General features: G+C 32.8%; 1 protein-coding gene across 2 annotated transcripts in view; it reads left to right on the top strand.

Moving 5' to 3' along the window:
* The window catches only part of COL11A1 (collagen type XI alpha 1 chain), a 243,381-nt gene that overhangs the window by 184,958 nt on the left and 32,273 nt on the right, over positions 1-26,150 (top strand). For both annotated transcript variants that reach the window (XM_024230767.3, XM_054530629.2), the window contains exons 45-54: positions 3,625-3,678; positions 4,182-4,289; positions 9,345-9,398; positions 11,179-11,232; positions 12,388-12,441; positions 19,162-19,215; positions 20,042-20,149; positions 20,448-20,501; positions 21,162-21,215; positions 22,616-22,669. In XM_024230767.3, coding sequence (XP_024086535.2) covers positions 3,625-3,678; positions 4,182-4,289; positions 9,345-9,398; positions 11,179-11,232; positions 12,388-12,441; positions 19,162-19,215; positions 20,042-20,149; positions 20,448-20,501; positions 21,162-21,215; positions 22,616-22,669 — 648 coding nt within the window. The remainder of the gene's footprint in view (positions 1-3,624; positions 3,679-4,181; positions 4,290-9,344; positions 9,399-11,178; positions 11,233-12,387; positions 12,442-19,161; positions 19,216-20,041; positions 20,150-20,447; positions 20,502-21,161; positions 21,216-22,615; positions 22,670-26,150) is intronic.

Genomic DNA, 26,150 nt, shown 5'->3' on the forward strand with positions numbered 1-26,150 from the left:
CTTAATCCAGTCTATCATTGTTGCACATTTGGGTTGGTTCCAAGTCTTTGCTATTGTGAATAATGCCGCAATAAACATACGTGTGCATGTGTCTTTATAGCAGCATGATTTATAGTCCTTTGGGTATACATATACCCAGTAATGGGATGGCTGGGTCAAATGGTATTTGTAGTTCTAGATCCCTGAGGAATCGCCACACTGACTTCCACAATGGTTGAACTAGTTTACAGTCCCACCAACAGTGTAAAAGTGTTCCTATTTCTCCACATCCTCTCCAGCACCTGTTGTTTCCTGACTTTTTAATGATTACCATTCTAACTGGTGTGAGATGGTATCTCATTGTGGTTTTGATTTGCATTTCTCTGATGGCCAGTGATGATGAGCATTTTTTCATGTGTCTTTTGGCTGCATAAATGTCTTCTTTTGAGAAGTGTCTGTTCATATCCTTTGCCCACTTTTTGATGGGGTTGTTTGTTTTTTTATTGTAAATTTGTTGGAGTTCATTGTAGATTTTGGATATTAGCCCTTTGTCAGATGAGTGGGTTGCGAAAATTTTCTCCCATTTTGTAGGTTGCCTGTTCACTCTGATGGTAGTTTCTTTTGCTGTGCAGAAGCTCTTTAGTTTAATTCGATCCCATTTGTCAGTTTTGGCTTTTGTTGCCATTGCTTTTGGTGTTTTAGACATGAATTCCTTGCCCATGCCTATGTCCTGAATGGTAATGCCTAGGATTTCTAGTCAATCCTAAGCCAAAAGAACAAAGCTGGAGGCATCATGCTACCTGACTTCAAACTATACTACTACAAGGCTACAGTAACCAAAACAGCATGGTACTGGTACCAAAACAGAGATATAGATCAATGGAACAGAACAGAGCCCTCAGAAATAACGCCGCATATCTACAACTATCTGATCTTTGACAAACCTGAGAAAAACAAGCAATGGGGAAAGGATTCCCTGTTTAGTAAGTGATGCTGGGAAAACTGGCTAGCCATATGTAGAAAGCTGAAACTGGATCCCTTCCTTATCCCTTATACAAAAATTAATTTAAGATGGATTAAAGACTTAAACATTAGACCTAAAACCATAAAAACCCTAGAAAACAACCCTCTTTCATGGGAACTAATTTATTCCTTCAAGCACCAATTCAATCTCCCCAGAGCAAAAACTCAATTGCTATGCAGCTATTCCTGATGGATCCACCTTAAGAACCCAAACACCTCCATTTACGCCCCACCTCCAACACTGGGAATTAAATTTCAACATGAGCTTTAGTGGGGACAAACCATATCCAAACGATAGCAGTAAATTACTTTAGATTCCATTTAGATTTCTTAATTATAAATAAATACTATTGATTAAATTAGACTACCATACACACTCGACAGAAGCCACATTTTAAAAAGTTTTATTTACTCCTTAAAAGCAATGCTAAAATGACTGCATGGGCATTATTTGGGCCAGCAAATCTCAAATATTTTTGCCTCAGGACCCTTGCATACTCTGAAAGGTTTTTGAGGAGCCCAAAAAGCTTTTGTCTATGTGGGTTACTATCATATGAATGAAAGCTGATATATTTAAAATATTTATGTGTTGATTTATTTATAATTAAGAATAATAAGTCCAAAGCACTTTTAATAAAAACTAGCTATATTTTTGCAAATAAAAATATATAGTCCCAAGAGTAGCATTGTTACATTTGTTTTGTCTAGCTTAATAGAAGAAGCTATATTCTCATATCTAGTTCAGCCTGTGGTGACATTTTTTTTGGTTGAAAGCATGAAGAAAATCTAGGCTCACATAAATTATGTAGTTATAAAAGGGAGGAGCATTTTCGGTACCTTTTCAGATAATTTTGAATATTCTTTGATTTTACATAGAAATTTTATAAGTGGTAGTTTTTCTTAAGGGTCAATTGCACAACGGAATTTGAAGCAAAAACAGTGAGCTTTTTGTGCTATTACATTATATTCCACTGCTCTATCTTGCACGTTGATGACTATGTTTCATACATAATTTTGTAATATCCTTCATTGATAATTTGGAACTTACTGATTTCCTGGGTAAGGTCCTCAAAGTATTGACACAATTCTTTATGCAATATTAATATCATAGGAAAATACTTTCAGATAGGGAAGATATAAAGCCTGCAATGGCAGATGAAAGATTTCCAAAATTCTAATTTTTGCTTTAAAGTTTGAATGTTATTGACAGTCAATACTGTCAGTTGTTTTCTTTGAAATTCCAAGGCTTCCTTTATATTGAATAACATCTGCCAAAATCATACTTATTATTTATAATCACAGTTATTATTTATAACTGATTATTTATAATCACATTTATTATTTGTAACTAGTCATAGTTTTTTCTGTCAGCCGCTCTTTCAAGAAAAATAGTGTTCCATGTAAAAGTTAGTGTTCCATGTAAAAGTTAGTGTTCCACGTAAAAGTTCAGCCAGCGTTTCAAACTATAATCCAAGTGTTTGTGGGGCTTTTTTTTTTGAGACAAGCACTGTACTTCAGTATGAGGCAAACACACTTTATGTATGTCTTCAATTTGTCAAATGAATATGAAAAGGCACACATTCAAGGTCAATATTTACTAATATTAATAACTTTCAAAACCTCATCAATACAATTACATCCATGACATTCTTAGATGGAACAGCCATTTTTGTGTTGACTGAAAGTATATCGTAGTAAAATACAATTAATGCTATTACAAATGGTAGCTACCGACATGATTAGCGCTAAGTTACCAGCAACTTTATTCACCACGGATTTTACATCATTAGTGCAAAAGTCTATATAATTAAAGGACAAAAAATGCCTTACTGTTGTTATGAGAAGAGTTATGAACTAGCAGAATCCTAAAAGCATATCAAGAACTCCCAATGGCCCACGAACCAGCTTTTCAGAATCTTGCTTTAACAGTTCCCCCACAAGTAGTAGTTATAATACAGAACAATACAGCTCAATGACACTTTTATTTATTTAATGCCTGAACCTTTTATATTGCCTGACCCGTTACTAATGTAAGAAAATGAGACAATGAAGAAATATCTATGCATGTAAGACTCATAATGTCTTTTGAAAACTATTGCTCAAAATAAGAGGTCCTGGTGTACTTAATATATAACAATTAGTTTACATGTGTACGCATATGTGAAAATTCCAAATTTTCATATATCACTACATTCTATCTGTATAGAACTCTCAGAATTCTGATGTTCACTCAGAAGACAGTATATAGACAAATTTTTCATGGGCCCTTTCCTAATCATATTTATCTCATTAAAGAAATCTGATACTTTGAAAATTTTCAAATGCGAATCTTACAACTTGATTTCTGTTAGCATAGAAATCTATCTTGAAGATTCACAACATTACAAATGAGAGTGTTTTCAATAAATGTCAACTTAAAATTGATTTCAAATGTGAAAGCTTGAGTCTCAAGGAATAAAATAAATAATGATTGCACTAAATGCAAAATAATTCCATGTGATGCTTCTTTTTTTCCAAAGGAGTGCAGAAATGTTTGATCTTGGTAGGCTAAATGTTCTGTTTCATATGGCTGAGGCTCTTCTGGCTTCACTTTAAAAATTACTTATTTTTATCTCACTGCAGGGTCCTCCCGGTCCCCCAGGTCTTCAAGGACCAGTTGGTGCCCCTGGAATTGCTGTGAGTATTCCACATTGTTCAGCAAATCTAAATCCTTACAGCTCCCTGATTAAATTTGTAAACTGTCCCATAACCAGTCAATTTTGTGGGGTAATAAGTTTTGCTTGTACGTTTGACATTAAAGCAAATTTAAATTATCAAATATAGCTAGCCATGCTGATTCTTAGAAACAAAACATATTGTAACTTCATTTGAAAGTAAGTAGTAATTTGTTGAGAATTCCTTAATATATAATAATTCAGAAAATTATTTCCATTATTAGACAGCTTTTACTTCACTTGGTATACAGGATCAAATCAAAATCAGTCATGATCCAGAAGCAAAGAAAATAAGCAAAACAAACAATAGTATATTGCAGCAGATAATGAGTATTTAGTCTACTTTTTACTTGGTTATTCTTAAATACATCTGCTTTGATTAAATTAGAAATGGCCACATTTTTTAATGACTCATATCGTAATGATTTTTTCCAGTTTGTGATAATGTTTCTTTCTCTTCTCTAGGGAGGTGATGGTGAACCAGGTCCTAGAGGACAACAGGGGATGTTTGGGCAAAAAGGTGATGAGGGTGCCAGAGGCTTCCCTGGACCTCCTGGTCCAATAGGTCTTCAGGTAAGATGATCCTGTCATTATTTACTCCATCATTTCTACCTGCTTCTCACCAGGTTTTCTGGTGGATGTAAAACAAAGTATTTTTTTCTTTTTTTCTAGGTAAGAACTTGGGTACAATGTTTATCCATAAAGATCATTTTATTTTTAAATGAGCAGCTGAACTTGAAATCATTTTATCATGTATGATTAATTCTCCTGAACATGTATCAGCCCTCGCTCCTGATTCTGGAGTATTTTTAGACCCACCTTAATTATTACACTTCCTTTCTTCACTCCCATTTTGTTTGGAAAATGAACTACAACCTTGCCTAAGTCTGATACTTAAAAGTAAGATATTAGAAGGGTCCTTTCATAGGACTCATAACAAGATAAGTTACTACTTCAGGTTGATAGCAATAGGAGGCACACAAAGTCCCAGGCAGACAGGGGCAGACCTGGAGACACTTTCGCTTCCTTTCCCTGGAGAAACTCGACCTATGACTCTTTACTTTCAAGATGGCTAAAAAAATTGAAAGCATTTTGAGAAATGGGATCCTGCCAAAAGCAACTGCCAACAGCACATGTTAAACAATAATAGGTAAAATAAACAAATTAACAGTCGATCATTTAAGATCGATTATTATCATTTTAAAATTATAATTTGAATTTTATGAAACATATCCAGGAAAATAAATATTAAATTATAGAACACTACAGCCTCTGTTCAAATATATCTTACAATTGGACTCGTAAACAAAATGTTCCAGAACAGATACTTTCTATTCTGGGTTTTTGTGGGTTTTTTTGTTTTTTTGAGACGGAGTCTCACTCTGTCGCCCAGGCTGGAGTGCAGTGGCATGATCTCGGCTCACTGCAAGCTCCGCCTCCCAGGTTCATGCCATTCTCCGGAGACGGGGTTCCACTGTGTTAGCCAGGATGGTCTCGATCTCCTGACCTCGTGATCCGCCCGCCTCAGCCTCCCAAAGTGCTGGGATTACAGGCGTGAGCCACTGCGCCCGGCCCTATTCTGGGTTGTTTTTTTTACCTTCCACTTGATGTTCACTACTTCCTACAAACCTTGGAAACGTTGAGCTTTTTACTTCCACTTGCTTATTCTGTCTCTTCCTAGTGATCCACGGGAAGATTATAGCATTTTGTCTTAAATGATATTGAGGTCCCACATGAAGGTAACTTATGGTATATTATTTGTATTAGAAATGGTAAATTAAGTCATCTAGTTCACTGAACCTAGAAATTTGTGAAGTTGTAGAAAAGCCTATGTAAATTGAATTTATATAAACAATTTGTATCTTTATTCTTATAAATATGATTATAAAATTACTGTTTTGATATTAAATAGCTTATGTGCATAATTACACAAATTGCATCATAAACACAATATAATGAATTATTACTGTTAAAACACTCAATGAATGTTTATCAGATAACAAGATTTTTTAATTTTCTTATTTTAAGGTCAAAATAATTCTTTTTAAACTTGGAGAGTGCAAAAACTTCACTTTCATATTTGGCATGTTTAACTAAGTTATACTTGTTAGACAATTATACATAAACAGTCATAAGTACCACATATCAATATGTGTGAGAAGCATACATATTTGAAAACAAAGCATTAAAATTAGATTATCAATGGTTACATTAATATTCATTTTCTTTTTTTTATTTGACTACTCTGAATCCTATAAAACTGTAATTTAGAAACAGTTCTCATGATTAAAGTAGGTGTCTTGTAGATTATATTTATAAAATGTTCAATAAACATCATCTTCATTTCCACAAAGTAAGAAATGTGCTCTTTGATGAGGGTGACTCAAGAAATCAGTTCATTAAAAAAAGTGATTGCATTTTCCCACAGCTACTTCTTTAAATCAGGAAACTGAATGATGCTAATGTAATTAACATGTTCACAATTGCATCTGCCTCCTTTAATTGAGTCTTCATGGCAGAATAGATATTAGCAATTATAATAGACATAAATAAAATAATCTAATATTCAGGTTAAATGTCTTGATTTTTCAATTTGATGTTTACCATCATCTGCATATGAAGGATACACAGGCACACACATATATGGAGTGAGAGATAGTGTGCATTCTTGGCCTAACTTCATTTTTCAACTCATCATTTAAGTAGCAATTATTTTAAATTGACAGACCTTAAAACAGAATCTCTCCATGCATAAATTACCTCTTTGGAGAAAGGCAGGACATTTCATGAGAACTGATTAACCCTAGAGTGCCTTTCAGCGTGTTCAGTTCCATGCAACAAGAGATTTTGACTCATTATGTCTCCACTAATTGTAATAATAATAATTTTCTGTCTTAATACAAACTATGATCTAACTGAATTAAAAATAAATAAATATTTTTTTCTATTGGGATATTTTCATTGAACTAATCAGAATAATTATATGCATAAAAAAGATGAAAATGCACAACTGGGTTTGTAATAAAAAAACTGTGAATTAATATTGACATACCTTTTAATTTGGGGATACTAAATTAGATGCACTCTATCCTAAAAGGGTGTGAAAACCTGGACAAAAAATAAGGAATGTAATTTTAAATTTATGGTGTTTTTGGAAACTTAATTATGTTTAAGTTGCAGTGTGTGCTATTTAAGAAAATGGTGTTAAAGTGAAATATTTATTTAAACTGTGTTAAAATATACATGCATGTTTAGGAATTTAAGTTTATGTGTTTCATCAAATTCAGATTTTGAATTTCTGAAATTGACTGACTTAGAACCTAAAATTTTTTGCAGTCACCTACAAGTAATTTTTAGGTCCATAAGATCTGAGAAATACTACCTGTCTTTTTCTTCCAGAACCTTCACTTATAATTCTAGAAACAGTCATCAGATGATGGTAACAGTTTGGGAAGTATATATAGCAGTCTTTTTTCTTAGACATCTTACTGACATTTGAGAAAAAAATGAAATTCTGGTACATATTTTTTGTTACAAATTAGTAACTAAGATTTCCTCATAAAAATGAATATATGCCACAATTAAACAAATATATAAATATATTCAGTAAAGTGCCTTCTTTACAAACTGAAAGTCATGTGGATATAGTAGGTTATAAAAAAAAATTTTGTGGATCATTACCAGCATTGAAAAAATGAAATAGAACAGGATAAGGTAAAATAGAATGAAAATATCAAAGGCTATCATCTATGCAAAAGGCTAATTACTGCTTTTTTGAAACTCATGTTTCAGCTACTTTACAGGTGCATGGTTAGGGAGCATTAAGTAAAATATATTTTTCACAGTGGCTCACAGTCAAATAATATTCAGCAATTGCAGTGCAGTGCCAAGAAGTCAGTAATGTCACTAAAGTACTAGCAGTTATTTAGAGCTTTTACATTGTTTGTATTTTTATGTCTAAAATAGATTACATCTAAAATATTATACAAACATTAAAAATTAATTATGTATAGCATATATGATGTATTATATATAACTAATTATACACTAAAAACACGAAAAAATGAAAAAAATCCATAATCCTACAATATTAGAAATGATTACTATGTTTGCTATTTCTGTCTGATAATTAGCATACTTATTCTACATACATATTTTAAAGTTAAAGTTATGCATATTCATTTGTATTTTTTATTTATTGTATATATTATTCATGCTTAGAGTATTAGTATCACATTAATGGTCACATAGCATTCCACTACTTTACGTAACTGAATTTCTTTAGTTCTTTTTCTAAGATTAAACTTTTGGAATGACAGGATTTTCAGTATTACAGCTACTGTTAGCAAGAAATATTTTACTGAATGTAGCTATCCTTATTAGTTTATTTTCTTAGAATTCATTCATTCAACAAACATTTTAATTTTTGATCGCTCCTCTGCTAGTTCCTAAACAGTTCACACCTAAAAGATCACTGACGAATGCATGCCCCAAAGTAGTTCATGACTGTAAATATACACAAAAGTGACATAAGAAAATTTATAAATGTACAATTGAAGTATGTACAAAGTATTGTTGTGACATGAAAGACGAAATAAAAATAATCTTCATGGAATAATTTTTGGAAAGATCAAGTAAGTAGTCAAGAACTAAAGTAATTTTTCCGTAAAGACATAGACAGATGAAATTTGAGTGCAATCTTTCTGTCTTCCTTTATACTGTAACACAGAGCTTTTCCTAAACAGCAGTTACAGTGCAGTTGAATACAATGGAAATAGATTTGACAGCATTTTTTTGTTTTTTTGAGACGGAGTCTTGCTCTGTCACCCAGGTTGGAGTACAGTGGCACGATCTTGGTTCACTGCAAGCTCCACCTCTGGAGTTCACACCATTCTCCTGTCTCAGCCTCCCGAGTAGCTGTGACTACAGTCGCCTGCCACCACGCCCAGCTAATTTTTTTTTTTTTTTGTATTTTTAGTAGAGACAGGGTTTCACCGGTGTTAGCCAGGATGGTCTTGATCTCCTGACCTTGTGATTCGCCCGCCTCAGCCTCCCAAAGTGCTGGGATTACAGCCGTGAGCCACTGTGCCCGGCCTGAAAGAATTTTTAAAAGTATAATATAGTAGGTTTCATGGGCTCATTGATTTCTAAGATTCAGAAATTGGATTAACAGGTCAAAAATTCAGAAGATATTTATAACCTTTGAAATGTATTGGAATATTTATTTTACCAGACTGGTACCTAACTATAAAAACCTCATATACTAAAACATTTTGGGTCAAAAGATTCCAGAAATCTGTACTAGGGAAGTTCTATATATTATTTGTACAGGACTGAGCAAATGGTTGGGTGTTCATAAATTCCCAGATCAAATTAATATTTAGTTATTGTAACTAAAAATAAACAATATAATATTATACAGAACATAAATTTTATTTGTAAATGTAGGTGTAAGATTTTATCACATGTGGTCAACATTTGTATAGTAGGTATTTTAACAAATGTTAGTATCTGAATCTTAATTTCCATGTACTTATTGAACTTTATACTTGATTTTATCTTAGAAATTGACCAAACATTTTTAAAGACATGAGTGACTTTTATTATTTTTCTATTATGTTTTCTTAGGGTCTGCCAGGCCCACCTGGTGAAAAAGGTGAAAATGGGGATGTTGGTCCCATGGTAAGTATTTATTTTTGGTGTTTGATGGGTATGTGTCACATGTATGGCAGTCACTGGTTTGTAAATTATTATGTGTTCTTTCATTACTATGTATATATTATTGAGGTGTATATAAGCAACTGCCATGATTTAGTTATATCTTAGTCTTTAGCTCTGGATTTTGACTTGGAGCAGGTAGAGAATAGGTAATATTCACTCAAGATTTAGATAATTAGCAATTTATACAGAATCAAAAATTAACTACTTTGAAACAAATTCTTAATTTAATAATTCTGTCTTAATTAGAATGCTATGACTTATAATTATTTGCATTTATTGATTCTGGCTCTCTAAGACCTGAACTGAAAATTTGAAATGCATGTAATTGTTTATGAAGCACTACCTTAGATAAGAAAATAATTAGCAAAGGTAATTGAAATCCATAATGAAATGTGATGACTGCATGTCTTAAGTGTCCCTTTCCTTCAACATTGCCCCCAATTTTCACTTCCTTCAAAATACACATTTTGAAATTTTAACACTTGTCTGTTAGGTTTTATTCTCCTTAGGAATTACACTCAAATCTATTATATTCTTTGAAATGATCCGTATCATCATTAATAAACCTAGATATAAGAAATGCATAAAAAACTTTGCTGGCCGGGCGCGGTGGCTCACGCCTGTAATCCCAGCACTTTGGGAGGCCGAGGCGGGTGGATCACGATATCAGGAGATCGAGACCATCCTGGCTAACACGGTGAAACCCCGTCTCTACTAAAAATACAAAACAAAATTAGCTGGGCGTCGTGGCGGGCGCCTGTAGTCCCAGCTACTCGGGAGGCTGAGACAGGAGAATGGCGTGAACCCGGGAGGCGGAGCTTGCAGTGAGCCGAGATCGCGCCACTGCACTCCAGCCTGGGCGACAGGGCAAGACTCCGTCTCAAAAAAAAAAAAGAAAAAAAAAAAAAACACTTTTCTGATTCAAATAACTGGTTAATACTTCCAAGCAGTATCAGATACATAGCAAGTTCCTTTCCAGATATGGTTACCATGGTTCCATGAATCATTGATATATTCTTCCTGATTACATGGTAGTAGATAATAACAGAAAAGCTTTTCAACCATGGCATTAGAATAAACTGAGATCTTTGAAAAATACTAATGTCCAGTGAAATGTACTCATGTACAGTGAAAAACAAATTCGCTGTAGACTATTTTAATCACAACTTTGAGAAAGGAGTTTCTGGCATCAGTATTTTATAAAAAGTTTTCCAAGTTAATTTTACTGTACTGTCAGGAGAGAAAATCTTTGTGTTATGATAAAATTAAATAATTATTCTTATTTCTGATTCTAGCATATAGAACCTAAGAGTTGACATAGAAAAAGCTAAAAATACGTATCAACAAAAAATACTTCTATTGAGTTAATGAATTCTAAATCTATTCAAGCACCATTTATTTTTCCAACTTTACATTCTCTTTATGTTGTAACATATTCTAGCATGAAATATATCTAGTTATATTGTGAACACATTATACCAGACAGTAGCAATAGGCTTTCTTGGCCCATTTTCTAATCAAATTGTTTCTCCTGAAATCCTAATTTCCTCATAGCTATGTGTAAAGGCTCATTTGCTAACATGATGTTGTATCCATGAAGGATGACTTATAACGCTGATATGCTTCACTAACTATAGTTTTTACAAGCTTAAACTTCTTTTAGATTTTTTAGTCATAAAATGAAAAATTGGAAACACATTTGAATTTGGTCTTTGTAAATCTCAATATTTCTCTCTTACAGGGTCCACCTGGTCCTCCAGGCCCAAGAGGCCCTCAAGGCCCCAATGGAGCTGATGTAAGAACTGTGAAATACATGTTAATTATTTTGAAGTTATATAGGTGTTGTTATTTTATAGCAGATGCTCTCTGTGAGTTATAACAATATTAAACTATTGTTTAATATTAAGTAGTTAAGAACTCAAGGGTCACCTATTCACTCCATTTTATTACACAACGAAATAAATGGAATTTATAGTGAACAAATCATGGAAAATATAACATAGGTACACATTTTCCATTCAATATATATTTACTGGTGACTGAGAAATGTTATAATGTTGTGTATATTATAATCACCACATTGTTCAAACCAACATACTTAGACTGTGCCTTGCGTATGATAACTCTTACGCACTTGTTAACAGTGGCTTTCATCTAAAAGCTTTGCATTTTGTATTTTCAGACTATATAATGTTACAGCAATACGTGCGTGATAGGTGCACCCTTTATCATGTAAAATGTTTTCTCTTAATTGTGTAAAGATGATATTCTCCAAGCTTAAAAATTATTTTAATGTTATAAGATTTTGAAATATAATGCCATATTTATCTTACTGTTACCATTAATGGATCTATGGCTTTGATGATATTTTTCCTTCTGGCCAACTTTTCACAATGAAGAAGTCTATGTTTCCTTCATGTCTCTGGTCTTCATTTTCTTCATTATTTAGTATCTGCTTTAATTCTGGCAGGCCAGAACTGAGTAAAAATAGACTAGAAACAGAGGAACTAAAAGAGTTTTTAGATTTTCATTCTTCTCAGGTAATTTAAAAGCTAAAAGATGTTATAAGGGGTTTGTTTCTTGCCTGGATTATGTAATTCTTAACCAGGATCATAATTTTGATTCACTACAAAATCACCGCCTAAAACCAATCTGACTATTCTATTGGCAAAGAGATTGAAATTATGTTTTAGGAATCAACCAGAGCTTGAAAGTCTCCTGCTTTATCTTCAAAATTATAGTGAATTTGAAAATCAGTGTAATATATTCAATTATTTGCTATCCAACACATTTGACAATTCTATTAAGCATCATTTAGTCTCATTTTTTAAATGACTAAGAATACTCATGCATCTATTTCTCTCTTTTTTGAGAACAACTAGATATATGTTTATGAATGCATTATTTTAATAAGAATATGGATAATTACATTCCTTTTTCTACACTGCAGGGACCACAAGGACCCCCAGGGTCTGTTGGTTCAGTTGGTGGTGTTGGAGAAAAGGTAAATATGTTAGTGACACACAGTTTGAAACAGCATGAATTAAGAACTGTAATAATATTGGGTAGTAGTTTAAGTGCTTCTAATATGTGTGTTTCTAAGCCTTTTACATAGTTATATGATTCACATGTCATCTAGTAGTTTCAAAAATTAAAGTTAAAATGATTTTGCAATATTATGTTTTGATTGCCAATTATTATATTGAATGAGTGCAGGTATTATTTTCTTTAAGCAGGAACCTCACAATTACGGTGTCGTTAATATCCACATTTATAAGCTGAGAAAGCTGAGCCCTAGAGGATTCCTGTAATTTCATCCAAGTTTTTCCTTAGAAAGTGACTAAGCTAGGATACACTGCAGTCCATGAATGTCTAGTAATAGTACCCAAAATAGAAGAGATTGGTTGATGTAACTGACTTAAAGGGAAAAAGGAATCCTGCAAGCCACAAAGGAATGAATCATTCATTTTGTTATATTTTGAGTTATATTTTCATTACTAATACTCTGACCTATCTTTGTCACTTGTCAAAATAGTTGGCATGAACCACAATATCTGGGCTCAGAATAGCTTTTTTTTTTCCTTGTGAACATGATTTCATTTAAAAAGTCTGCTCTTCCTTTTATAAAAATGTCAAAATGATTCATTGATTTCTTATTTATGCATTCATGCTCACTTCTTAATAGAATTTTCAAGAAAATTATCATTGATATTTGCTAGCTTTAAAAAATAAACTACCAATTTTCAGAAAGAGAAGAATTATATTTATAACATCATATATTATTCAGTGAAAACACTAAAAAATTGCTTAATTTGCTACTTATTAAAGGATATCTGCAGTGTAGACTTACCCTATTCTTAAAAATGATTCCCTTCCTTGGTCTCAAGTTTTTTTGTATATTTTATATTATACTTAAATTTATTTCTTTTAATTAAAGCATTTAATTCTCAGAAAAAAATGTAATAAGATTAGATTATGTTAGCATATTTTGATATCTACTTCAGCTTAATGCTTGTATTCTAGTATTTTGATTATAATCAATGTTATTTGATTAAGATAATTTTTAACCATTAGCTAATTCTTACTGCATTCTTTGATTGACTGCCTTTTTAAATATATTCTTAAATTTAAAGTTGTGTGTTGAAACTGTTCGAATAGTTGTTGTTGAAATTGAAAACACATTTTTCATTCCATTCAGTTGTCTTAGAAAACATTTTTCAACTTGCTTAGTCTCCTATAGGAGAGCACTTGTCTCTCAGGATATCATCACCTTAGACAAAAGGCACCAAGGCACACACCTTTTCCTCTTCTCTTTGCATCATCTCCTTTTGGCTCTAATGCTGACTCAGTTGTTGTGGGAGCTAGTCTCTAGGATTACTAGCTTTTATTGGCTTATCTTGTATCCTAAAGAATTTAAATGCAGAGGGAAAGCTGTCATTATTTCAGTGCTACTCTTGAAAATAGTCATGAATGCCAGGTGTTTAGAGTTCTGAGAAACTTCCTTCCACATTGTTTCCATTTAATTTAAAGCCTATATATATTATAGTAACACGTTACCAACTTTGACTCTTATGAGAATAATTCAGTCAATCTGAATTATTTTGAATCAATCCCAGTCAAAATGAGTTACACTAACAAACACAGAATTTTAATTTTGCTCCTTTCTTTTGAATTTTTTTTTTATGTGACAGAGAGCAAGATAGAAGCAGAATTCTAACCTTTGTTTTTTTGTTCGTTTGTTTTTTGTTGTTGTTGATGTTGTTTTTTAATCGAGGATAGTCTAATTTCTAATAGATTACAAATTTCTAACATCAGCTTTGATTCTGGCTGAATGTATACCCATTTCTATATTGGAAAATTTATTTCCAGTCACTGACAATGAAGAATAAAAAAACCAGTATCTTTTAGTCACATTGCATTTTGTTTAAATATATTTAACGTGTTCTTCATGTACTGTAAAATTGCTATAAGTAGCTTTTGCACTTCAATAATTTTGTCAATACTTGGAAATATGTCAGGATATTTTCTTAAGGTTTATACATATTTTATAACTTTGTACATACAGAGTAATTTGTTGTTCTTTCTGAAAAGATATGTACCTAAACAAGTGTGTTATATAATAAGGTAAATAGTTACACAATAAGTAATGATGACTTCATAATCTAACATCTCCTTCATATATCAGTGCTCTATCATAAAACTTATATTAATTATTATTCTTCAGAATGAATAGTTTGTAGCATTGTGGTATTAGAAATATAGACTTAATTTATATAACATTAGTCTTGTTGCACTGATTTATTGATTTGTGATTTTGTCCCACCTTCGTTTTAAATGAAACATTTTAGATAAATTTTAAATTTCATTTTAACTAATTGTAATTTTACATTGTGCACACTTGGATCTAACATACAAAATGGTAGTTTTCATATATTTTGGACAAATGAATATTAATATATTATTCTAAAAATGAAGAAACTTTGTAGTGAAAAGCTCATACTTTTTTTGAAACAGAAGATATTTTAAATTTTTTATCACCTCAAGCATTTATCATTAGAAAGCACATACTTAAATTCTAAGATTATTTAAACCTATCTTTTTACCACATATCATTTCACTCATTTAATAAAAAGAAAATAATCTTTTCACAATATCCATAAATTTAACTTTATAGTTGATAAGAATGAAAAGAGAACAACAAAACACATAGAGGGTTACTAGGAAATATTTCAACTATTTCTTCTGTAGTTCTAACTTTCTGTGATGTTACCATGAATTAATGTGTTACATAAGAAAACATTTCGGTTATTTCTTTTGCTGTGCAGAAGCTTTTTAGTTTAATTAAATCTCATTTGTCTAGTTTGGGGGTTTCTTTTGCCTGTGCTTTTGAGGTCTTAGTCATGAATTATTTGCCTAGACCAATGTCCAGAAGAGTTTTCCCTATGTTTTCTTTTAGTATTTTTATAGTTTCAGGTCTTATGTTTAAATTCTTGAATCCTTCTTGAGTTGATTTTTGTATATAGTAAGAGATAGGAGTCTAGTTTAATTCTTCTGCTTAAGGCAAATCAGATTTCTCAGCACCATTTATTGAAAAGAGGATCTTTTCCTTTTTGTTTTTGTCAACTTTGTCAAGATTAGTTTGCTGTAAATATGCTTTTTTAGTTACTACAGTCTTGTAGTTGAATTTGAAGTCAGATAGTGTGATGCCTCCAGTTTTGTTCTTTTTGCTTAAGATTGCTTTGGCAATAAGGCTCTTTTTTTGGTTTCATGTGAATTTTAGGTTTTTTTTTCTAATTATATGAAAAATGGCATGTTCAATGTACATGCTCAATAGACTTACCATATTTCTAAATAAATATTTTAATATGGACATTTTACAATTGATTTCAATGCCAAACTACTTGTTTCATTTTTAAGATATGAATATCAGCTCTTGGAAATATCACTAACATATCATTCCATTATACAGAGATAAATGAATGATACCTCTCTATAAATAATATAAATGCAATTTTTTTTTGTAAGAGTCATCCAAAAATTCTGGAAGTATTTGCTGTTCATCTTGAGAGATGAAATAATTTACACATCACACTACTAATAATAAACTCTTGAAAAGTACTTGATGTCTCCACCATTAAGTGGGTAATTTAAGAATTTAAAATATGTGTATATTCTCAGAGTAAGAAACTATGTACACAAAATAGTCTTTGCCCTGAAATTATGTTTGTATGTAATATGACACATTTATTTAAGAGCAGTGGATTTGTGTCAGGAATATTAGAAATATTAGAGTTAAAAAGTAAGGGAAATTTAGGCCTCACTTCTTTTTGAATTTAAAAGAACAATTTCCACCTCACAATTGCTGAGACCACTAGTGTGACTGATTTTGAGTGGAAACATGGTAAATGAATGTACTGTTTTACTTAAATGATTACTTGAACAAGATATTATACTTTTGTGCATTTTGAATTGTGGGGCATTAGCAACAGACTTTCATAGCTTAACCCTAGCAGTTACAGAGATTTATTTATTAGTCCACTGGGCTAGAAAAAAAGCCATTCATATCTAAACAGGGAGATAATAAAGGCTATCACATTTATGTGTGTACTCCAATGCAGCAATTTTAGTTAATGTCTAAGTACCTTTACATATATTATAATTATTGTCTTTCCTCTAAGTTCTTTAGATTCCTACTAAACAAATCCTATAAAATATCAACCTATGTACCAGCAAGTCACCTGTTGATTTGTTGTAGTTAAGATAAATAAATTTATATTTTAGCAAACAACAATGTGAAATTGTTCACTCAATAAACTTGATTCTAATATGAATGTTGACACAGTGCAAATACATAATATTTTAGGAAACATGCATATTTATGTTATGACGGTTTTGTGGTAATCTGGATTAATATGCCAACTATTAACCAACCAGTGAGAACTATAGCATCAAGCCTGCATATTTCTGTCTACTTACCTGACAAATAAAAGCACTGGAGTCACTAATAGAAAAATTTATTTCTGATGGCCAGTGATGGTGAGCATTTTTTCATGTGTTTTTTGGCTGCACAAATGTCTTCTTTTGAGAAGTGTCTGTTCATGTCCGCCCACTTTTTGATGGGGTTGTTTGTTTTTTTCTTGTGAATTTGTTTGAGTTCATTGTAGATTCTGGATATTAGCCCTTTGTCAGATGAGTAGGTTGCGAAAATTTTTTCCCATTTTGTAGGTTGCCTGTTCACTCTGATGGTAGTTTCTTTTGCTGTGCAGAAGCTCTTTAGTTTAATTAGATCCCATTTGTCAATTTTGGCTTTTGTTGCCATTGCTTTTGGTGTTTTAGACATGAAGTCCTTGCCCATGCCTATGTCCTGAATGGTAATGCCTAGGTTTTCTTCTAGGGTTTTTATGGTTTTAGGTCTAACATTTAAGTCTTTAATCCATCTTGAATTGATTTTTGTATAAGGTGTAAGGAAAGGATCCAGTTTCAGCTTTCTACATATGGCTAGCCAGTTTTCCCAGCACCATTTATTAAATAGGGAATCCTTTCCCCATTTCTTGTTTTTCTCAGGTTTGTCAAAGATCAGATAGTTGTAGCTATGCGGCATTATTTCTGAGGGCTCTGTTCTGTTCCATTGATCTATATCTCTGTTTTGGCACCAGTACCATGCTGTTTTGGTTACTGTAGCCTTGTAGTATAGTTTGAAGTCAGGTAGTGTGATGCCTCTAGCTTTGTTCTTTTGGCTTAGGATTGACTTGGTGATGCGGGCTCTTTTTTGGTTCCATATGAACTTTAAAGTAGTTTTTTTCCAATTCTGTGAGGAAAGTCATTGTTAGCTTGATGGAGATGGCATTGAATCTGTAAATTACCTTGGGCAGTATGGCCATTTTCACGATATTGATTCTTCCTACCCATGAGCATGGAATGTTCTTCCATTTGTTTGTATCCTCTTTTATTTCCTTGAGCAGTGGTTTGTAGTTCTCCTTGAAGAGGTCCTTCACATCCCTTGTAAGTTGGATTCCTAGGTATTTTATTCTCTTTGAAGCAATTGTGAATGGGAGTTCACTCATGATTTGGCTCTCTGTTTGTCTGTTATTGGTGTATAAGAATGCTTGTGATTTTTGTACATTGATTTTGTATCCTGAGACTTTGCTGAAGTTGCTTATCAGCTTAAGGAGATTTTGGGCTGTGACGATGGGGTTTTCTAGATATACAATCATGTCATCTGCAAACAGGGACAATTTGACTTCCTCTTTTCCTAATTGAATACCCTTTATTTCCTTCTCCTGCCTAATTGCCCTGGCCAGAACTTCCAACACCTGGCCATAAGAGAAATGCAAATCAAAACCACAATGAGATACCATCTCACACCAGTTAGAATGGCAATCATTAAAAAGTCAGGAAACAACAGGTGCCGGAGAGGATGTGGAGAAATAGGAACACTTTTGCACTGTTGGTGGAACTGTAAACTAGTTCAACCATTGTGGAAGTCAGTGTGGCGATTCCTCAGGGATCTGGAACTAGAAATTCCATTTGACCCAGCCATCCCATTACTGGGTATATACCCAAAGGACTATAAATCATGCTGCTATAAAGTCACATGCACACGTATGTTTATTGCGGCATTATTCACAATAGCAAAGACTTGGAACCAACCCAAATGTCCAACAATGATAGACTGGATTAAGAAAATGTGGCACATATACACCATGGAATACTATGCAGCCATAAAAAAGGATGAGTTCATGTCCTTTGTAGGGACATGGATGAAATTGGAAATCATCATTCTCAGTAAACTATCGCAAGAACAAAAAACCAAACACCGCATATTCTCACTCATAGGTGGGAATTGAACACTGAGAAAACATGGACACAGGAAGGGGAACATCACACTCTGGGGACTGTTGTTGGGTTGGGGGAGGGGGGAGGGATAGCATTAGGAGATATACCTAATGCTAGATGACGAGTTAGTGGGTGCAGTGCACCAGCATGGCACATGTATACATATGTAACATGCACATTGCGCACATGTACCCTAAAACCTAAAGTATAATAATAAATAAATAAATAAAAAGAAAAAAAAGAAAAATTTATTTGTTATGAAAGTTTTTCAATGCCTTTTAAATAATGTAAAAAAGGGCTAATCTAAAATGATATGATAACATCTGAATTTTACAAATGTAAAAGATCATCTCTGTATTCTAATACTAATTTCATCTTCTCTATATAGGGTGAACCTGGAGAAGCAGGGAACCCAGGGCCTCCTGGGGAAGCAGGCGTAGGCGTAAGTACTGTGTTATTGTTAACATAGTGTATTATTGGTTTGGGAATTTCTTTTACAGCATTACAAACATGTAACTTAACTCTTAGCTGTGATTCAAATTTTACTTTCCCTTTCCAACTTATTAAGGAAAATCACAAATACAAAGCCTTGTTTAATAACTTTGGATATCTCTACATATGTGGATTCATAAACAAATTGAAAAAATATCATGTTTGCTGAAGTTAGAACATTAAAACTATGGGCTGTTTACTGTATACATTCCCTTTGATGAACTGTCCATAAATGGAACAAACAAAGAAGTCCTGCTGCCTTAAATAAACATGTATCAATTGTATTAGGACTATATTATTCTAATTGGTTTAAACTCGGATTAAATTTGCCCACCAGGAAATATTTGACAATATCTGGAGACACTTTTGGTTTTCAAACGTGGAGGGTTGGTATCCAGTTAGTAAAGGCCAGGGATACCACTGGACTTCTTAAAGGGCAGAGAACAGCTCCCCACAGCAAAAATTGTCTGGCCCAACATGGTGAAACCCCGTCTCTACTAAAAAGTACAAAAATTAGCCGGGCCTGGTGGCGCATGCCTGTAGTCCCCGCTACTTGGGAGGCTGAGGCAGGAGAATCGCTTGAACCTGGGAGGCGGAGGTTGCAGTGAGCTGAGATTGTGCCACTGTACTCCAACCTGGCAACAAAGTGAGACTCCATCTAAAAAAAAAAGTATTGTCTGGCCCAGTGTGCCAAAGTTAATAAACTTTTATGCAAAACTTGTAAGATAACTCTTCTTTCCTTCTTTTTTTTTTTTTTTTTTTTTAACATTGTATAGGGTCCCAAAGGAGAAAGAGGAGAGAAAGGGGAAGCTGGTCCACCTGGAGCTGCTGGACCTCCTGGTGCCAAGGGGCCACCAGGTGATGATGGCCCTAAGGGTAACCCGGTAAGTGAGTTTGGTCCCCTCTAATGTGGCATTTATGCCAAACTCACCTTGGAGCTTTTCTTAGAAAGATTTGAAATCCTGAGACTCTGGAACATAGTTGGTAAATCTGACTTTTCATCATTTCATATATTCATAAGCATTCTCAATTGAATTAATTCTTTAGAAATTTTTTGGCGGGAGAAGAGAAATATTCTCAGCAGGTTTTGTCATGACTTTAACCTCTTCACCTCCAGAATGTCATAACTTTATAAAAATTTACTTTTAATTTATTTCTTTTTCTTTCAAAACATCATTCTAGGGTCCTGTTGGTTTTCCTGGAGATCCTGGTCCTCCTGGGGAACCTGGCCCTGCAGTAAGTATCAGGGAAAAATTAAGAAATTATTTTGGTGGGAATGTTTCCAATTTCTGTATTGTTAATAAAGAAAACATCTAATAACTTAAGTGAACTCCCAAAAACAGAAAGAAAAAGAAAACATAAAAAGTAATTGCAAATGCAGGAAAATCCATATAGTTGGAGAGTATTGCACCAACATTAAGTGATTAAGCTCTTCATGCAACGTAGGTACAACAGTTGGATTAGATTCCTAGACTTTGATAGGTTGTAATAACAAATTATCTGAGTAGCATCATTATTGTTATTTCAAAGTTACAGGGTCTTTGCTTTTCTGTTTCTCTTCTATAATGCAAATCCTATTTCAAACTATACCATATTTGTTCATGGTGAAAGGATTCACTGGCATTGTATACTAGTGACATCTTCTTTCTTCCTTATATAAAGTGCATGCTGGATTTTAAACTTGATATATTAATAGTAGCAGTTTTACAAAATTTTGTGTGGAGAGTGAGAGGTACCACGATCTTTTGAAAAAAGGTTAAAAGAATACACGATGATTTTACTTGTCCATCTGATAATTTTTCTCAAGAGATGGCCTAACATACCTTTTTCCTGATAAGTAGTGGGATTTATTGATACTGAGATATATCTTGCTTGATATTTTATTGCCTCTTATAGGGTCAAGATGGTGTTGGTGGTGACAAGGGTGAAGATGGAGATCCTGGTCAACCGGTGAGTAAATGCACTAATTTATTTTTAAGTTTTTACATTTTAATGAGATAATTAGAAGTAATCAGCCTTTGAAAAACATAGCTCTATGTATATGCACTTTTCTGAAAGAATTATCAAAAAAAATTTTGCATTCCCATTAAAAGTCAATCTTACATGGAGTGTTTCTTATTTGATGTAAATTAATAAACAGTATTTATAATGAAAAGTGTAATCATATCATACTAATAAGGTTGTCACAATATATCAAATTCAGTTATCTATCCATTGTGTTAAAAAATTAAAATCACTAATAATACTAAAAGCAAAGTTATTTCCCATTGTTAGCAAAAGTTATTATCCCATCATTAGCATGAATTATTTTAATTGTGAACCTAAATGAACTTTTAACATAGTATAGGCCTTTTCAAAAAAACTTGCGAATGATACAGGAGTGTACTTTGACCACATGTAGTTATTTAGGGAGAAAGTAAGGGAGAGAACTCACTTTAGGAGCCAAAGATAATGGTCCCTCAACACAATTTTGTCTGTGGGGCCATTCCCACTAGATGCTTTGCTATCACAGATACAGGCTTATTCTGCATAGACAGACCTGTGGATCATATCTCAGCATGTGTATTAGTCCATTCTCATACAGCTGTGAGGTACACAAGAATGGGTAATTTATAAAGGAAAGAGGTTTAATTGACTCACAATTCTGCATGGCTGGGAAGGCCTCAGGAAGCTTACAATATGGTGGAAGGTGAAGCAAGCATGTCCCTCTTCACAAGGCAGTAGGAGAGAGGCGTGCAAAGTGAAGGGTGAAAAGCCACTTATTAAACCATCAGATCTTGTGAGAACTCACTATCACAAGAACGGAATGTGAGTAACCACCCCCATCACTCAATTACCTCCCACTGGGTCCCTCTCAGGATACATGGGGGTTATAGGAACTACAATTCAAGATGAGATTTGGATGGGGACACAGCCAAACCATATCAGCATGTTTTATACACCTTGGCATAGAATGTTAGTGTTGTACAAAAATAAATTTAAAAGTAATAGTATTTCACATATTTATGTGATATGAGCAGAAATATTAACCGTATGATTATATTAATTAGCATGCCTGTTTAATGCTTGCCAGATATAAATTAGCACTTTTTAATAGGACACAGTTTTACATAAAGAGAATTTGATTCACTTTGTTCTAACTATAAATAATTTTACCGTATAAATTTACCAGCTCTGACTATAAATATCTAGAGGAAGTTTAGGTATCTGAAATAGGGCTGAGATTTTCCAGGAAATATTGACATGTGGAAATGAAGAAAGAGGGTTGGTTTCCATCCAGATTTTGAAAATTTATGTGGGCCACAAAATAATATCCAATTTTGTTAAAGGTATTTTTTCACATTTTATAGGGTCCTCCTGGTCCATCTGGTGAGGCTGGCCCACCAGGTCCTCCTGGAAAACGAGTAAGTTTCTTTAATTCTTTATTTGAAACATATGCTCATTAGTCACCATGTATAAATTTATATAATGTGTGTAAGCTGCAGGCAGCATGTTATAAGAATAATGAGAAATATCATAAATCCTAAAAACAATTTTTAAATGTGCAAAATAATAACTAAAATAGAACATATTCTAACTATTTCACTGTCACAATAAAAATGAGAAAAACAACTTCTACTTAAAGAGCTTTCCACTCCTCTGTGCTTAGAGCTCCCCTTTGTACAAATGTAGTAGATTATTATAAAAGGCTTTGGTGGTATCCTGAACATTAACTCTTATTGTAATACACAGGGATGAGCTGTCAAAAGTCCAGTGCTAGCTTAAAACATTGTAAAAACCTGAATGCATCAATGAAATGAGATGAAATGAGCTCAGGAATCAGTATATAATGTTAAATTGCTTTACACTGTCAAACTTCTCGGACTCAGAAATGGTATTTTAATGATGTGCTATAGCAAAATATAAATAAATAGATATTGCTGACAATATTGGCCACAGTAGACCCTAGGAGATTTACTTTCCTGTCCTTTTCTCACTGATGCATTCTTTTCATAATAAAGCAATCTCTGCAGACCTGCCTCTTACAGCAGCTATCTCACTTTAGAGTGTTCTTCTGTACCACCTGCAGTCTATTTTCAAACCGGCACATGAGTAAAATATGTGATAAACACCAAAATATATTTATCAGGCTGATTCCCTCTTCAGTAATCCAAAGTCAGAGGGCAATTGGGGCCACTGCTGTTTTCTAATGGTATCTTTATTTCAGGGGAATTTTTCACACTGAATATCCTCACATTAAACATAGAATGTGAATGGGTTTTACTTTTGTCTCTCAGCAATGCAAATTTGAATCAATATTTACAAACATTTCTCTTTGCCAAAAATATATTTAATTTATAATAAAACTTGTCTCTGAAAACAATTTGCTCTTCATTGGCCAAGTACATTTTCTTACATTTTCTCTTATTATTATTATTGTGTCTACAACCCCAAAGCATGGTCTCAGTATAAATAGATTTATCCCCAAACAACCGTGGGGCTGTTATTCTTAGAAAGTAATTAGAAAGTGTACATGATTTTTGATATCCGTTGCCTCTTTCTGCTTTAAGTCCAGCTGCTCATAAAACTGTGATGCATAGCTGTCTATTATACTATTTCAGACCTTTTGGAAGAATCATTATAAAAAACATACTTGAGAATGAGTTGAAATACTTCTTGAAACAATAGGAAATCATTTTTTTTTTCTTTTTTCTGGCCTCAGATGGTGGGATGCTATATAATGTGGTTAGTAGAACAATGCAGTCACAATAGCTGGCTTTCAACCCGGTTTCACCAGTTATTACCTGTATTACAATGGGCAAATTGTGTATTTTCTATTTCTCAGAGGACCTAACTCCCACCCTAGGGTTGGGTTGAACATAAGATAAATCATGTAATACAATAACAAAAAAAATCACCTCCTAACTGTTGCTGTGTTAGCTCTGAGTTATGGCATAGTTATTAAACACTTCTGAGCATAGAGATAATCATCATACAAGTATAAAGTATGATGCTTTTAATATAAGCAAGGAAATTAAACCTTGCTTCAAAATGTGGTAGCAGCTAGAAAAGGAGAGACTATATCAAAATTGATTTTAAATATTCTATTACATATTGGCAGCTTCTCAGCTCATTTCATTACTTAAGTCAAACTCTCAGCAAGTGCTGTCTAGTCTAGTTTCATTTTAAAATATGTCAAAAAGTACATATTTATATTTTTTAATAAATTTAAGTAATTATCGTTTGATATTTGAGATGAATTCTCTTAACGTGGTAACAGAGTTATAGAATGTATTTGTTTCTTTAGCCATTCAGTGGTGGGTCACATGAATTATTCATTTTGAAAACAACAGAATATTTTTGAAAATTTTTTAAAGTAATAGAATAAATTAATTTATTAAAGAGTATTAATGCAGACATAGAAAAGAGACATATATGTGTGAACCAGTAAATCTCATGTGTCTTTTAGTGTAATAATATGACCCAAAACTTATATATAAACCTATAACTATCACATAAAAATATTATATGTTAAAACTATTAAACTGTTGTATAAAGCTATTTTGACATAATAATGTTGACACTTGATATTATAAACTTTCAAAATATTTTCAGTCATATTTACTAATTTTAAAATCATGATAATATAATGCAACAAATTTTTATTCTTATTATAACATGTTATTATAAGATGTTTTTAAACATGTTTTTATTATTATAATGTTTTTAAAATATATTTGTGTTTATTACTTTGGAATGGGTAATGATCAACAATTATAATTTTAGTGAATAACTCAGACTTCTAGGAAGACCCCCCCAATTCTGAAATTGAGAAAATATCATAGAAAAGTCAATACATATTTAGATTTAGATTATCTATTTGTTCTACAACACCGAAGTAGTTTTGAGTAAGAGAAAGTCCATGTATTTACATTCTTATTCATTTACATCTGAGATGGACCTCTGCAATTTCTAGTTAAATGAGATATAATTTTAAAACATGAGCTAATTGCTGATTCTTAATTCCTGTCTCTTATAATGAAGGATGCATTTTCATATATTAGAAATAATCAGTTATAATAAAATATAGTAGTATATTAATGAAAATATAATGTACAAAAAATTTAGTTTTTGTTGCTTTAAGAACATGAAGCATCCTTTTTTAGTACATTTAGTGTTGCTATAAAAGAATACCTGAGGCTGGGTAATTTATAAAGAAAAGAGGTTTATCTAGCTCACAGTTCTGCAGGCTCTACAGGATGCATGATGCCAACATCTGCTTCTGGTGAGGGCTTCAGGCTGCTCCCACTCATGCTGGAAGGAGAAGCAGAGCAGGTGTGTGCAGAGTTAACAAGGTGACAGAGGAAGTAAGAAGGGGCAGCAGAGGTGCCAGGCACTTTTTAACAACCAGCTCTCTCAGGAAATAACAGAGTGAGAAGCCACTCACACCCATCCTGGAAAGGTATTAATCTGTTCATAGATTAATCTATTGAACAGATTAATCTGTTCAAGAAATCCATCCCCATAACTCAGACACCTCCTATTGGGCTCTACCACCAAGATTTGGAATCAAATTTCAACATGAGGTTTGGAGGGGAGAAATATCCATATTATAGCAATAATCAATAATTATTTTTCATCCAAAATTAAAGATTACATGATATTGTGAAATTGTAAGCAATTGGTAAATTTTTCTTTAGATATAAATGTCAAATACAATTAGAAAATGGAAAAATTACGTTACTCTCATTCCTGCCAATATTTCTAACTAGACAACATTGTTAACTCCCCTGATTAAAATGAATTTAAAAATCCTTAAAAAAATAAAATTATGGTTAAGTGGATTTATGAGATGGGTAAAAAATAAGAAATTAAGATAATTTATTTCGAAAGTTATACTTGATT

This window comes from Pongo abelii, chromosome 1 (assembly GCF_028885655.2).
Source record: "Pongo abelii isolate AG06213 chromosome 1, NHGRI_mPonAbe1-v2.0_pri, whole genome shotgun sequence".
NCBI lineage: Eukaryota > Metazoa > Chordata > Mammalia > Primates > Hominidae > Pongo > Pongo abelii.